The sequence below is a fragment of the Siniperca chuatsi genome, linkage group LG22 (assembly GCF_020085105.1).
Source record: "Siniperca chuatsi isolate FFG_IHB_CAS linkage group LG22, ASM2008510v1, whole genome shotgun sequence".
Classification (NCBI taxonomy): domain Eukaryota; kingdom Metazoa; phylum Chordata; class Actinopteri; order Centrarchiformes; family Sinipercidae; genus Siniperca; species Siniperca chuatsi.
Window position 1 is genome coordinate 17,764,635 of NC_058063.1, and position 16,595 is coordinate 17,781,229.

At 38.7% G+C, this 16,595-nt stretch overlaps 1 protein-coding gene across 1 annotated transcript; it reads right to left on the reverse strand.

The window, feature by feature from the left end:
• Positions 1 to 397: 397 nt before the first annotated feature.
• Positions 398 to 15,838, reverse strand: rab39bb (RAB39B, member RAS oncogene family b). The gene is made up of 4 exons (XM_044184531.1): positions 15,356 to 15,838; positions 11,337 to 11,609; positions 5,306 to 5,486; positions 398 to 4,097 (listed from the first exon to the last, which is right to left on the reverse strand). Exons 2-4 carry the CDS (start codon positions 11,549 to 11,551, stop codon positions 3,852 to 3,854), a joined length of 642 nt encoding a protein of 213 aa, XP_044040466.1. The 5' UTR covers positions 11,552 to 11,609; positions 15,356 to 15,838; the 3' UTR covers positions 398 to 3,851.
• Positions 15,839 to 16,595: the final 757 nt, after the last annotated feature.

Sequence of the window (16,595 nt, forward strand, 5' to 3'; positions counted from 1 at the left end):
AGTAGCTTCTAACTCTCAGCAAGAAAGCGAATATGTGTATTTCCCAAACTGTGGAACTACTGTATTTCTCTAAAACAATATTTCAGAGTGGAAGCATGATATTACAGAGCTTAGAGATATCCAACTGGGAGCTGTACAGCAGAGCAGATCTACCACCTGGCTGACATCTGGTGAATCTGGTTGGCAGCCCATAAGGAGGAGCTGCACACTCACAGGAGACTTCATCCACACCTACCCACGCAGACCTTAACACTTCTGAACTGTCTGATCCATGACATCCACTTGGGAACATTTAAAAGTGTTTCAGCAGAAAGCACTCGTGATGATACAGCAAGCAGAGAAAGGAAAACAGACTTTTAAAACGCTTGTGGGATAAAACACAAGCATCAGGGAGAACTCAGGCTTTTTTTTTTTATTCCTGGAAGGGTTTTTGCAGATCGATCTTTTCTGTCTGGCAACATTTCACTCATGTCAGTAAGGAATAATGCAATGTGTATAGCCGTGGAAATTGACTGTCATTTGAATGATTTTCAATCAAGTCTCAAAACATTATGATCACCTTTGTCAAAGCTTTTTGTAAGGAGAAGGGTGTGTCGCATTGACTGGAAGTGTTTCTCATTAACACATTCACACCTTTCTTATATGACAACTCGGTGTAAAATCTCACCTTTTCCCCTACTGATACATTCATGTAAAAATAAGATAACACAAGCAGAACTCTTTGGAGACATGTAAAATGAAGGCATACAGTGTGAGAAAATGAAGCACATACAGTTTCCTCAGATCTACAGAGGTCTGTAATTATTAACTGCAGGGAGAAAGGCATTAAATGAATTCATTTAAAAAAGAAATATAGCAAGGATCAACATAGGCATGTGTATCAGATTAAGGGGGTTGAAAAATGAAATGCTAATCAAATCATATTTCTTTTCTATGAAAAGAAAAAAAAGCTTAAACAAGAATTCTGCAAAAAAAAGGTGTATAGAAATATAGATCTACACCAAACCACCTGGTACTTAAGGTAGATATGGTAGTGTACATTTAATTGCTAACAATGCTAAAAGTCTCTCTGTTCCTTGTCAGCAATATATAGGTTGATGTGACTCACAAAAACATAAAACAAATTAATATATTTTGGTCCAGTGCTAATCTCATAAGAATATGTAGTTTGAATGGGAATCTACCGGTAGATTACTGGTGTTATCAGTCAAGCAGACATTTCTCCTCTCCAACTCACATGATTTTTGATGTTCCTTGAAAACACCTTTACAGTAAATGGCATTTTCTATGTTTTGCCCTGCTGCATGTATGTCTGCATGGTCTACAAGCCAATGTAACCGTACGATTCATTGTCTCTGATTTTCCTTGGCATATAGAGAAATGTCATTAACTGGCCTGACATCTTGAGCGAACATTAATGTATCAGTTAAAGAAATGCCTACTTAAAAGGTTAATTCACATAGAAACACATAGGGCAGAAAATGGCAATTTAAACCCTAAGTATGTTAGGCAAACCTTAAACAGTAATGTCATAACAGGTGTTATGTCTTGTTTTGGTGATGGCAAACACCTGCTGTGACCTCGCCGCTTGTCTCATTACCATAGCAGTGGTTTATTGTCCAACGTGATACACTTTGGATCTACTCTTTTATCCCATTTACACTCGTCATTTCATGTGTCAGGGATCAGACAAATGTTACAACAGCATGTTACACCTTCTGTATGATCATGTGTGTTGAAATCACTGGAGCCACTTTCTGCCTGTTGCTAATGAGACAGTGGGGGACGACTGCTAAATTCAGTGTAATTTCAGCTGCCATTATCACAGGGACAGACACTGTGAGCTACTACCTTCACAGACTGCTTATTGACAGAGTTACACTAGGAAGGAATGAAGATTACATACACTCAGTGGCCAGTTTATTAGGTACGGCTAGCTAAAATGAATGCAGTCTAATACAGCTGTCCTCTAATAAATCCTACCTTCAAGATTATAATGTTCGGTTTTTGTTTGGACCCATTTTAGAGAGGTGTTGATTCAACTTCATGGTGATTGTGGAGGCTGTAGTTTATCATGCTGTTAAAGTAGGTTGCATCATACTGAGGGGGTTATAATATTTTGTCCAACACAATTATATCAACAAGGGTAACACAATACAATTCACCAGCACCACAAACTACAACCTCCAAAATGATCATTGAATCAACACCTCTCTAAAACAATTTCAACAAAAACTGAACATTATAACCTTCATGCAGGTAGGATTTATTGCCTTGTATTTGACTGTATTAGTTTTAGTAAGGGTTACTTAATACAATGGCAACTGAGTGTATGTCTCTCCAAGACAGATGCATTCTTACCTAGAATGCATCTTAATCCACCTTCAAGGCATGAAGTTTCAAAGTGTAAGTTGCGTCTTTGAACTGCAGATTTCCCAAGTAACTATGGTGGTTACATCAACCTGTAGCATTTGAGTGTATTAAAATGAAAATAAAGGTTTGATGAGATATTACACTTGCGTACACATATAAAAAAGGCATATAAACCACTTGCTCAGAACAAAATTTAACCTTGTAGTTTCCCCGTGCCTGTATCTGTGTTGGCTTGATTTAATGCCTGCCAATTGGACTACTTTCTTTGCATGATTATATTGTCCATATGCGTGCATTGTGGATAATGTGGTTCTTTTGTGAAGTCCGTGGTCTGGTCCCTCTCTGTTTGCTTTGCTTTCAAGAAATAAATTATCGCCGGCTTGTTTAGCACCCTTCCAAAGTCCCAAATGAGGCTCCATAGTTAAGGTGGACTTGGCTGTTAAGGTGCTTTCTGGCTCCAACATTCCTATTGGTCCACCTTAACAAATCCCCAGTTAAAGGCAGACAGGTAGGAAATGTTAAGCTAGTCCAACAAGTCCACCTCGGTCAGTTAAGCTGTACACTTTGTCTCTTCCTGCTTAAGGGGTCCATTAGGAACTGCATGGGTGACAATGTTTTGTTTGTTATAGTGTGGTATTTAGCAGAATGATAGTGGATATAACCATCTAGTCAATGTCATTGAGCTCACTGGAGGCCTAAATTGCTCCAAAGAGAAATAATGTGGTCTCTGGCAACAAAATCACAGCTCCAGGAAAGAAATCGGTCTTCCCTCATTATATTTAGGACCTCCAGGACTCCTCCATTGAGCTGTGATAGTGGAATGTGGAGCAAAATGTCAGCACAAGAGAAACACAACTCTTGTTCAACAGGGAGGTTGAATCTAACAGTGCTGACTAAACTTTTTTCGAAAGATATGTGCTAGGATGATGTTGGACACCAACGTAAAAGTGATCGTTTCGTATGTGATCATGTAATTGCATATTGGAGGAGAGGAGAAGATTGAGAAGTAGTTGGAGGAGAGGTGAAGGAAGAGATAATGGGAGAAAGAAAGATTAAACAAGTCAAGAGTTTCATTGTATTTTGGTGAAGAACCAAAATGGATCCCCTTTCTAAGGCCTTTCAGGGAGGGATTTTCAGGCAAGAAGCCCAAACCAAAACTAAAGGAAATTAATCATGGGAGCCCTCGCAAGTAAATGAGCATCTGTGATCCTTCCTCTCTGAGAAATAAAAAGTAAACAGAAATGGGCACAACCCTTCAGCTATCCACCCACGTTCAAGGTGTTCTTCTCCACATTCTACCAGCCTTTTCATTGAAATTCCTCAAACATCCCCTTCTGTATCCAGTCTGAAGAAACAACAACAGAGGGTTTCCAACAGTTTCAGTCAGAGGGCTGACACCTCAGTCCGTCAGCCACTCCCCTCTGTATCCTGCCTGGATCCCTCCCCTTTTCACCTTCAGTCCCAAGACTCTTCCCAGATCAACATAGACAGCGGCGGTCACTCTTGGTCACTTCCTCCGAGGAGTGAACCACATTGGGGACAAACCCGCTCTTCACGCCCTCCCAGCCCTCCTGGATTGTGATATCGCCGGACCGCACCAAGGCGAAGATGTCTCTGGTCAGCTCGGTGAAGGCATGCTCCACATTGATGGCGTCACGGGCCGACGTCTCAACGTAGCGCATCCCGTACGCCCCCGCCAGCTTCTCTGCTTCCTGACGGCTCACCTAGAAGATCAAATGAGATGAGATGAAACTTCCCCATGTGGTAACTGGGCAGTCAAGAGTTAGTAGATGTAACACACTCTCTGAGAACTACAGTAGAAGTTCTGAGGTCTTAAATCCAGATCAACCAGAAATGGCTGCCAACTACCTTTTTTCAACCAAACAGTCCCAGGAACTAGGGAGCGCCAGGAACTAAATGTAGCATCTATTGTATTTTTCATTGATCTTTATATCCAATCTTATCCCACTGAGGTTTTGTGCATGTCAACCCTTGCCAATGGTTGGGAGATTTATGACATGGTCACTTAAATTTGGCAACGGATTAAACATAGAGATAAAAATGGAGTGAGCAGATAAAAGAGAGAGTCGTGCAAGCCTACTATAAAACAAATCATGCTATATTTGCCCAAATAACGTCCTTTGAAGTAGGATCCTGCAGTAGGGAGGAAACCTACGCAAAACTATTTATAATTGGGGGGTTTTCCCATGCAAAATATTGTTTTTTATTCTAAAGTGCATGAAATACAAGATAGCTAATGTTTTTTGGTCCTGCAACCACTGAGTGCAGTAATGCATTGACTGTGTGTGACGCTGCTTCCAAAGTTGCTAGATATTGTCTCAATCTGCATTTTGTTTATGCTGAAATAAACCAGACTGCACACTCAGAAATTAATAAAGATCATTTGGCAACTTAACTAAACCACACGAGACTGAACAAAAACATCAAATCATCTGCGCTGAGTAGCATCACTTACAATTTTGAGATGTGTGTGATAAGTGGCTTGTAAATGAGCCTTCTAGTTCAATTAAGTGATGAGAGTGAACAGATCAAGATCAGTCTGAAGCGGCTAAGACAGGAAACCTTACATCATTTCCTGGTTTGTTTGATTTTAATCCTTTTCCTGCAACATTGTATTATATGAATGTATGAGTGTTTTGTAGCTAGTCTAAATTTGTCTAATGTCTAAATTTCAAAGTGATATTTTTGCTTTCTGTCTGCCCCAAGAGATTTAAACAATGACGACTCGACTTTGATCCAAATGTGTGCTGATCTAAATGTGAACAAAAGGTTATTTTTAATGCTGCAGACTTTGCTAAATTGTATATTACATAATTCAAAAAAGCCACTATCCCCAGCAACAAATTCTAACTCAACAAAGCCTTACGAATATTGTTGTGTTTATTTCCATTCACTCTTATACTGTACACACCTGGCGCTGTGCCTCCAGGTCACACTTGTGCCCCACCAATAGGAAGACGATGCTGTGTGGCTGGACATGGCTGCGAGCCTCCTCCAGCCAATCATGGACGTTCTGGAAGGACCGGCGGTTGGTGATGTCGAACAGAAGGAGCCCGCCCACAGAGTTACGGTAGTAAGCCCTGGTGATGGACCTGCAGCGGTTGCAAAATGGAGGGGAAGATAAAGATCAGAGCCAGATACAATTCATTTGCAAAGTACAGTAAACATACAGGAATTTGTCTCAGTAAAATTGATGCAGAGAGTGACAGGAAGAAGGACAAACTGACCATTTGAGCCCTGACCCCTTAGTACTGCTGCTACACCTGTCAAGCTTTCCAATCTCGCACGGCACATGTGCAGTTTACAATGATAATTGTTGCAGATTTACCATTCAAAATTCTTAGTAATCTTTCAGTGAGTCCTTGATTGCAGACAGAGGTAGACAAAATAGAAAAAAAGCAGGCTTCTCATTTCTAACCGGCGACCGTCAGTTTTGCTGACTAACAACTGTCGCTGGCAGATTTTATCAGCTGTAGCTATAGCTAATTAAGCTAACATTGGCTCCATGAGTTGAAAACGCTGATTTTTAATATTTCCAGCGGACTCGTTTTAAAACAAGAATCTTGTAAAATGGGTCTTAAATATGCACTTGATGGTTACATACTAAAAAAAGACTGAGGCTAAAGCTACATGTTCCAGGCAAAAAGTCAGCATCCTTGATGATCCATGTGGGTACAAGATATGGAAATACAGAACAGCATTGTCCTCTTATCGCAGTAGAGCTAGGTAGTCCTAGTATTTAGTATGATAGTATGATGATGATTAAGCCAATACTTGGACACACAAGGTTAGATTTATGCTTTATAATGTTTGTATTTTCAAACAGTAGATTTTCACTTTTAATGTTACAAGAGAAAAGGCTTTTATATGAGGAGTAACCAAAGTGTTTGATGAGTGCTATCTCGGTTAACAACTTTGGCTGGGGTTGCTTTAGTGTAAACCTCCCCAAATCTAATAAAGAGCAGGACAGAAATACTACACATTGGATGTGCTATTGCTAGTGTGGCCTTTATTAGTAATTAATGTTTTGTAAGCTAACAAAATGCTCCTTGGCCTCGGACGTATTGGGGTTACACTGGGTTAGGTTACAGCAGTAAACTAGCTACATGCTAACATTTGCAGTTTACAGCAGACAAACAGATTAATCTGTTCCTTACACGGTTGGGGTTTTGGAAAGGCAAAGACTATCTCTGTTCAGGATAGAGAGACAGAGAGATGGAAAGCTAATCAGAAGAAGAAACTGATGAAAGGAGGTGTGAAAGAAGGAAAAGTAGAGATGGAGGTGTCAGGTGGAGAAATTGGGAACAAATTTGATGAAGAGAAGATGTTTTAGACAGCTGAGTATGAAGGATTATGCCTAAAATTATAATCTAGATCATTTTGATATGTTTTTAATGTAATCAATTTTGTTTGCTTTGATGATTTAAATGGCTATAATAATTGATTTCATGCAGGAACAACTGGTCCATTTATTGTATATGTTAGGACAGAACAAGGAAGGTGTTTTTTTCAAGTTCCTTGGAGAGCAAAATAAATTCAAACTGAAATAACACAGTCAAAAAATAGTAAGATAATTACTGAAATTACTTAATTTCCTGGTTACTGTTCATTTTACAATTTAGTAAAAAGAAATGGGCCTTTTTAACCAGAGTTTGAGTGGCCATTTGATTTTTAATGCATTTTTTAGTGTGAAGAACTGTACTGAACTGTAATTGTGGTGTTTGATTTTACAAAACGAACACTGCAGCGTGACTGGGAGGAGAAGTGCTGCTAGATTTTGACAAGATGTGACACCCACCCTGCATGCACACATACATGCACCAACCCTCTTATGATGCGTCTATCTTCCCACAACATCCTCACGAGAACGTCAACATAAACATAACGAGAAGGAAAATTACAGACTTGAGGAAGAGACGGAAAAAGAGCCGTGTCATGAAAGAGGAAGAAGGGAGGATTAGTCGATGGAGGGGATACAGTAAGGGAGGAGGAGTAGGTGGCAAAAACTCAGAACTAGCGAGTGATTCATTCGATTCAAAACACACACATGCATATATATATATTTATGGAAGGAAGGGCCACACAGATAAACAACAGTGAGTAATCAGTAGGAGAAGGGAACTGACAAGGAAGATGAGGTGGATTCAAATCAGAGGGGAGGCTAACTATGGTGTCACAAAATCCCAAAATATGTAAAAATGTCAGTGGATCTTAAATACGTTCCCAAAATGGCTACAGTACATGAGTCAAAATGGCTACCATGGTGATTTAAAGGATATTGTCTAGGAGCTTTAAACCTGCCACTAAAGTAATACCACAATGAAGATAAATAGAGACACAGGAAGGACAACCTATAACACATTCAAGTTCATCTCCTTGTATGTATCATCATGGGACATAGGTTTAGGGCTGCAACTTTTTGATTAAACGTTTGGTCTATTTAATGTCAGAAAATACTGAATGATGCTGTAACAATTTCCTTAAGTCCAAATTGATGTCTTCAAAAAGCTTGTTTTGTCCAATCAATGGTCCAAAAACCCCAAAATTATTGATTTACTATTACATAGGACAAATAAAGACAGCAACCCCCCACTCCCCCTACATGAAGGGAATCTTAAATTCATATGCTACAGTTTATAAGAGAACAATGATCAGAAGACAGATTTATTCATAAGAAACACTCAGACTGCAAAATGGCCCCTTGGTGTTTGAAAAAGGTTCTGATTTGTCCTTCGGTCTCAGAGGGACGTGTCACGGTTGCCATGGAGACACTAATCGTGCTGACAGGTGAGACCAGTCCCCTTCTGTCATGATGATGAGTAGAGCCTAATGTGTGTGGGTGTGTGTGCAAGCATGTGTGAAAGATGCATTTTAGGCTATGAGACATACATCATTCTGGCTTTATGACACCCCTCTACACTCTGATGGGGAAATAGTTGCATTTTAGACATTTAACTGCATTTCCTGTACTTTTAGGTGATGAGGTCAGGGTTCAGTGCTCATGGGCGCTTTTACAAGGCGCACGTCTGTTTTATGGCTGCTACAGGGTTTGAATCCAGCCAGTTTATCAACATGTCGTCTAGCTTGAGGCTTGAAAACAGGCTGATGACTAGATTTACTAAAATCATATAGTATTTTAATTCTTCTGTTACATTATTTGGTAGCACTTTGCATTACAGCTCAGTAAAAACAGCTCAGGTAATAAAGGGGTGATATCTTGGGAACACTGCAATTACAGAGATAATAGTCTAGTTATATTTTGAGAGTAGTGGTGTTTGTTGTGTAGTGTTTGTTTCTGTTAGCAAGAATGGGTTAACAATAACATCTCTGTAATAATATGGTAATAATCGGCTAACAATAAGCTAATCTGCTATTACCATGGCATTACCTTGTTATTACTGAGCTGTAATGTACGGTACTATACTAGTATTTGTTATATTTTTAAAGAATAATGTTTTATTTTTCTTCAGCATACACTGTACCAGATTTGTCTGTGTGTGAGTCACACATTGCAATTAAATATGAAAATGGACAGTAAAAGGCAATATTGTTGCGCCATGTTTTTTAAGTGACTGATATATAAGTACTCTCGTGAGTTTCTTTTAATAAAACGTACGATAACATGCCTAGTTATCTTAAAGATACTAAACAAATTGCTTTTATAGGCTCTGCACACCCATGGTGCACCCACAGGTGACTCCACTAGACTGAGGACTGTGTGTGTACAGACTGAGGCCGTGTCACTCATTCACTACTCCCTATGTAAAAGACAGCCAATAGTTCAAACTATAGTGAGCAGAGATTTTGGTCACTTATGAATCATCATTTTCTGTCATCACTGACAGGTGTCAAACGATGATCATTTTTGCATCCAAAAAGTTGGATGTAGTGTACATCCCACAGACACTACTTTTTTCATTCCATTATGGGATTTTTTGAAGTCTGTATATCATTATAATATCTTATACTGTAGATATACTGCACTAACAGTGTTTCTCATATGTGTTTTCAGTAGCTTCGACCTCACTCCTGACCTCACACTTTAAAGTAACCTCTAAAGTAAATTTCTCTTAACATGTCATTAACACATTGAACTGACTTCTTTTAACAGTGTGAAACAACCTTTCATACCTTTGCCCCCAAAGCATGTCTATTTTATTCTTTCTCATGTGAATTTCAGATATTAGGGGCACTTTCATCTGTTTACATATTAGAAGCAACCCCTCTAGTTGTTTTCTCTGCTTGTGTCACCTCAAACCCAATTTGAATAACTGATCTTTCTTTTGTGCGGGCAAACAAATTAGTCTCAGGTAGTAATTCCAGTTTTGAGACCTCCAGGCTATGTTGTTAAGCTCTAATAACTTAACAAGTATTCCCTAACATTAAGTTGTAATCGTCCAATTTTTTGACTGACATATTACATATGAGCCTTGATATGGAAATTTACCTAAATTGCAATTCTTTGACCCTATTTTTGTCTGGTGTTAGATGTTAATCAGATATCTAATCTTTCTAATCTTATAATAATGTGATTTTTTTCCTTTATTCTTTATTGATCTCTATGAGAAAAGCCAATTTCACCCTCCAACAAAGAGGTCAGAGGTCAGCTTCAGGACTTCCGTCCATCCATCTCTCAGTTCTGTAAAAGCAACTCAACTCTTCCAGTTGAATATCCACAAGGTACGAGAAAACATTTCAGCCTGGATGACTCTTTCAGTTTCCAAATGAATCAGAATTAAAAGTTCCTTGTTTTCCTCAGTGTTGCACTGCATTTCCCAGACATCACCTCTCAGTACACCAGTTTATTGTGATTACTGTGACGTGTTTTCCTTAAATTTTCTGCTGACTTAGTTTGAGTTCCTCTTTTATTTTGTCAGTCAGCTGCTCGTGCTGACTACTCAGTTCTTCTTTGTGTGTTAATTCCACATAAACTGCTGTTACAGAAACATACGATGCATTATGTCCTACTGTGCACCGCTGACTTTTTTTGCCAGAAAAGACAGCAGATGTTTCGCAACAGCAGACGGTGAAGCTAAGTCATTTTACATCACTCTGTGATTTGAAAGTGTTGCAAAGTAGCACTTTGCATCTGCAAACTCTCATGTTTGCTTTGTCTTTTTCTGTCACTATATGTTTATATTGAAATATTACAAAATATTACACAATAATGAGTCCATGGCCAGGGGTGGAATGTAACTAAGTACATTTACTCAAGTACAATTTTGAGGTACTTGTACTGTACTTGAATATTTTCATTTTATTTTTACTTATTCCACTACAAAAATATTCTACTTTTTACTCCACTACTTTATTTTTCATCTATTTTTATTAATTACTTTTTCAGATTCAGATTTTACTTACAAAACAAATGATCATCTCATTAAATATGACAGCCTATATTTCTATAGATTAAACAATATATAAAATAGTTTACATTAGCTTAAACACAAGCTACAATATTAAAATGCTGCTCACACATTAAAGCATCAGCAATAATTATCAAATATTATTATGATATATAATAACACTGGACAGGGTCATTCTGCATAATATGCATAATAGGAAGTACCTTTTCCTAATAATACTTCTTAGAATACAGGGTTTTTTACTTGAAGTGAAGTAGCCTCTTCTTTACAGTGTGGTATTGCCACTTTTACTGAAGGGTCTGAATACTTCTTTCACCTCTTCTCATGGCAAACAAATACCATAAATTACCATGTATTATCTCACAATTTAGCACTAGGGGCACACTTGCGTCACTAATGGCATATTATAGTAATATCATGAAATAAAACACAGAAATTACTGCATATTAAACTCAGTAGCCTATAAAAAAAACACCACAAGCTAGTAAATTCACTATAGACTGACTCCAGCACACATTATTATGGGAATATTAAAGTAAAGATAACTCTCCCACACACACACCCAGCTGTTCTCACCTGAAGCGCTCCTGACCCGCGGTGTCCCAGATCTGCAGCTTGATCCGCTTGCCCGGCTCGATCTCCACCAGCCTGGAGAAGAAGTCCACGCCGACGGTGGGGTCCGACACCTGGGCGAAGCGGCCCTCTGTGAACCGCCGGATCAGACACGACTTGCCCACCGTGGAGTCCCCGATGACGATCAGCCGGAACTGATAGAGCCATATCGCCTCCATGACTTGGCTGTGCCTGTCTGTCGCTCTTACCGGTGTGACTGTCTGTCTGTCGGTCGGCCTGTTTGTTTGTTGCAGTGTGAGAGTTGGGTATGCGCGTGCGTGGGGGAGAGGGGGAGAGAGAGAGAGAAAGAAAGAGAGAGAGAGCAACAACATTAGAGTATCTCTCTATATTTTTTATCCTAATATTTAGCAACTCTGGGCCAACTTGCAGGAACTTTTTATCTGGTGCATAATCAGCGGTGGATGGTAAGTAAGTAGGGGAGACCAGGGGCAATTGTAACGTCTCACATGCACATGGTCTGTAATGATGCCTCTCTGCCTGCCTACTTGTCAAATTTTTGCTGCCAAGACACATTTTTGAGGTATGAAAGCAATTTCTTTTCATCTACAGTATTTTCCTCAAACTTTATTAACCTTTAATGTCTATGAATTTAAATCTGTCTAGTTTTGATGACCACTCTGTTGTCTAACATTTGATATCTTTGTCAAATGTTAGCTTCGTTGTTTCTAGCCAGCAGGGTAGCTTGTGTCCTGGGTGGTACGGTGCACCATCAAACTGGTGTCCAGGTTAGTAAAGACATCAAATTATCAATTAATCAATTATTTTTCTAATAATTTAAGAAAAGTGTTTTGTGTTCAGTTTAAATGTAACTTCAATCTTTCTGTAACATTGGGGACTATACTGCTACTACTGAATTCAAACACAGAAGAGTCACAAGGGACAAACATATTAAAACAATACATATTTGTGGACTAACTTTCCCTTGATTCAGTTACTGAAATATAATCTTTGATTGGCTATTTGCCCACACACCCCTCCCCTCTAACACACACAACTGGCTTACTGTGCTTCATTGTATTCATGCGTGATTCAATTAAAATCACGCGATATAAGAGAAAATCCTCTTATGCTTTTCTCGTCACTTGATGCCGTCGATTGATGTCTTAATAAGCCAGCTTTTTGGATTATTTGGCTGTCGCCTAATGCCTTTTTTGATATGAGGCTTTGGCATTTGGAAGTGTGACCCTGCTGGTTTGTTTACTAATTCATACTATAGTAGCATTTTTCGGCATTTCTTATCCATGACACAACCCTACAAACATGTCTGAGTGACCCCATTTAAGAAACTTTTTATTTAAGTACTGTACTTTGGTACAATTTTGAAGTTCTTGTACTTTACTTGATTATTTCCATTTCATGCCTCCATTTCCATTTTACTCTGCCTTATTTCAGAAGGAAATATTGTACTTTTTACTCCACTACATTTATCTGACAACTATAGTTACTTTGCAGATTAAGACTTTATTTACAAAACATATGATCGGCCTTTGAAAAGTATTGATTTGTTATAGAAAAGTTTGCTCCTACTACACTAAAATATTGTTTACATGTTAAAGCATCCAATAATGTAATATGCATAATAATATAACAATCTGAATGGTCATGCTGCATAATACTTGCTTAATGCTTTAAGTATATATTGCTCATGATACTTTTGTATCTTTATGTAAGAAAAGGATTTGAATACTTCCTTCACCACTGGGTTTTGCACAGAATATGTTTCTTTACCTCATAGCAAAGACAAGCTAGCATTACCACATAAATCTCTGTCTGACAACTTTAAAATCAATTAAATAAATTTCTAAAACTCCCTTAAAATGTAACATTTAGATGAAAATTGCATGAAATTGAAATTGCAAGTAACTTCAAGGAGTCGAAACAAGTGAAATTGATCTTTAATACACCAAAGCCAAGCCTTATTTGTATGCTCCTATCCTGCATTACATTAATGATTAACAATATATATCATAATATAACAATCTGAAAGGGGTCATTCTGCATAATGAGCACTTTTGGTGCTTTAAGTATAAGTTGCTCACACTACTTTTGTACTTTTACTTAAGTAAAGACTATGAATACTGGATTTGGCACAGAATAGGTTTCTTTACTTCACAGCAAAGAACAAACTAGCATTACCACATAAATCTCTCGTTGTACTATCTTGACAATCAGTTAAATGAATTCCTAAAACTCCCTTAAAATGGTTACATTTGCTTGTAATAAGTAATTCTAATGAGTTGAAGTGAAATTGACCTTTAATACAATAATGGCGAGCTGTAAATGTTACTTATATGTTCCTACCTGCCCTTACATGAATGATTAACAGGTTTAACTCTTGACTGACTTAAGGTAACCCTAATGTTGTGTTTAGTCCCTCTTCAACAGCTCAACAAACATTCTTAACATTGTTTTATCACCTTGATACTTTATGAATGTTCCTATTTTTATGATGACAACAGAAAATTACACATTACTTCTGTTTGGCGCCTCAGAGCTGTAAAACACGGTTAAATAAAGTGAGTGTTCATATGCTCTATATCTGTGATTGGCGCTGTCATCGCTTTCTATAAATCCATATGAGTTTATGTTATTGGCGTTTAGTCTAACAAGGAGACCAAGGAAACATAATCGCTATTATGTCTGTAAATGACTTTGGAAACATGAATTTGTTCATGCGCAACCCACATAACACATAAAACATGAAAAGGCTCATTTGTGTATTTTGTCACCTTTATTTGCAAGTCACGTTAGGGAAAGTTAGTACTTCAATATTTTTCTACAGTGGTGGAATGTAACTAAGAACATGTACTCAAGTACTGTACTTAAGTACTATTTGGACATACTTACACATATTTTAGTTGAGTATTTCCATTTTCTGCCACTTTATATTTCTGCTCCACCAAAATTCAGAGGCACATATTGAACTTCTCACTCCACTCCAAGATAAGGGGGGTAAATCACAAGCTAGCAGTGTATAAAGTAATTAAAATCAGCTCCACCTTTAGCAGCTGCAACATTAAAGTGATTTAAACATGAATGCATCATTGTTATCGAATAATATAATATACATTATTCTGAAATGGGCCATTCTGCATGTGTACATTTACTTTTGGTACTTTTAGTATATTTGGATGCTAATGCTTTTGTACTTTTACAATTTTGAATGCACTTGTAACAGAGTAGCCTATTTCTGCACTGTAGTATTGCTACTTTTACTTAAGTACAAGATCTGATTACTTCTTCCACCACTGGTAATTTGGGAGATCCTTAAATGAAATAGAGATTTTCTACACGCTAGCTATTCCTTATATTGTACCTACTGTATATCTTTACACTACAGCTACAGACCAGGCCATCAGGCGGGCAGGGAGCCAGACACATGCAGCCTCCCATCTCCCCCTCCGTGCCTCTGTAGAGTCGGGTTGCGTACCTCGGTCGGTATGCAAACATTAGTGGCCGAATCCCCGGTGAATAGCAGCCCTCTGGGCTCTCACACCGGATGCGTTACATGGCAATTTGGCGCACAGCATATCACATATCCACCATTCACAGATGGATCTGTCTCCAGTCATATTTCAAATCTAAATATGTATTCATGTGGGGCTGTTATTGACTGGACTTTTTATCTCCTGTAGTAGGCGATCGCTGTTGTGTTTGTGGTGATTTTGTGACGTGTGATCTTTGTTAACAGGCTTTCCAAAACGTAAAAGGTTTATTTTTCAGAGTTTATGCTTATTTGCATATCTTATGTAGAGTCTAATAAAGATTAGGATGGACTCCAGCCATACTCCATACTTATAAAACGTCTTTTAGCAGAGATTGCTTTTCCTGCAAGCTATTATTAGACCGGTGCACATCATGACTGAAAAATAGGTCTGATGCTTTCTTAAGGAACCACTTTAAGGCTTAATGACATGATAAATACCAGAAATACACACTGTAAATGCTAAAACCCAGCCTACTTGGAGTAGTGGAGTTCAGGCCAGAATGGTTGCTCTTCTTATGCTTTTTCCTTGCGCCGTTCAGGACCAGGCTGATGTGGGCTTCATGGCACCGACGAGTCTGGCTGGATCGATCCTCGGGACGCAGCAAAAAAAAACCGAAACTCCGACAAAGCCTCCGGGAGTCGATGTTTGCCTTAAAGCCCGTAAACAGAGGCTGGTGTACAGCAGTAGGCCCTGGAGTCCGGGCTGGTTTCCTTGTTAATGTCAGGCCCGATCAGAGTCAGAGCGGAAAGAAAAACGCATCCAGAGCAGGTGCAGTAAAAACAGGATCTTGCGCTTTCACCCGGAGCCACGAATAAACCACAAACAAGTCCCAGTTCTCTGTTTCGACACCGTGAAACGTGGATGTTTATGAAGGCAGGATGCGCGCTGTCAGAGGGGAATCCCGCGGTCTCATTTCTGTGTTTGCTGTGTGTTTGTAGGGTTTCGCTGCTGATGAAATGGCAGCAGTAGCAGCAGCATCATATAGCCTGACTCATCCCGCATCAGTACCACTACCGTAAAGGACTGCGGAGAGGCGCAACACTGAACGAAAACTACTATGGTCAATCTTAAATAGACATAGAAAAGAAAATAACAAACGATTCGTCTAAGGGAATAATAAGAATACTGTGGATTGTTTTATTATTATTGTTATATTTTGTCAATATCAAAATGGTGGAATAAGAAGTAGAAAATCGTCCAGTATGATTTTGGGGACATGAAGGGCATGGATATGTTTCAATATCTTTAAGTAAGTAAATACAACGATAGAAGATGAAAAAGCAAACATCAGACACACAAACGCTGTAGTTTAGGAAAATAATATAATTTGTATTAAACTGTAGTGTTTGTTTTTCACGAATATGTTTACTTCAACAGTAGTAACGCTGCACACAGTTATTGCAACAAGAGGGAAGCTGCCCGGTGCGCTGTCCATGTGCGCACGCATCATTGCGCAGGCACGGAACTGGACGAGCTGCACGGTGGGACGTGTAGTTTTTTTTTTTTTTCTTACACATGCAGCCCAGAGCAGTAATCCACATTCTGGGTGAACATAGAGCTTCAAAATGAATCTGTGAGACTCCACAGTTGGAGTTCCAAGAAACTTTTGTAGTTCAGGTAAGAGAGTGTCTTAATCTTTCTGGGGTTTTCATTATTGTTTCTATTCTTGAGTTTTTAATATCAGCAGACTCTGGAATGCAGAGACACATCGGAT

Excerpts from the sequence above, each read along its gene's own strand:
- rab39bb (XM_044184531.1), bottom strand. The coding sequence starts at position 11,551 with ATGGAGGCGATATGGCTCTATCAGTTCCGGCTGATCGTCATCGGGGAC. Across the intron at positions 5,487-11,336 it reads GCGGGTCAGGAGCGCTTCAG|GTCCATCACCAGGGCTTACT; the intron begins GTGAGAACAGCT and ends CAACCGCTGCAG. Across the intron at positions 4,098-5,305 it reads ACCTGGAGGCACAGCGCCAG|GTGAGCCGTCAGGAAGCAGA; the intron begins GTGTGTACAGTA and ends TTGATCTTCTAG.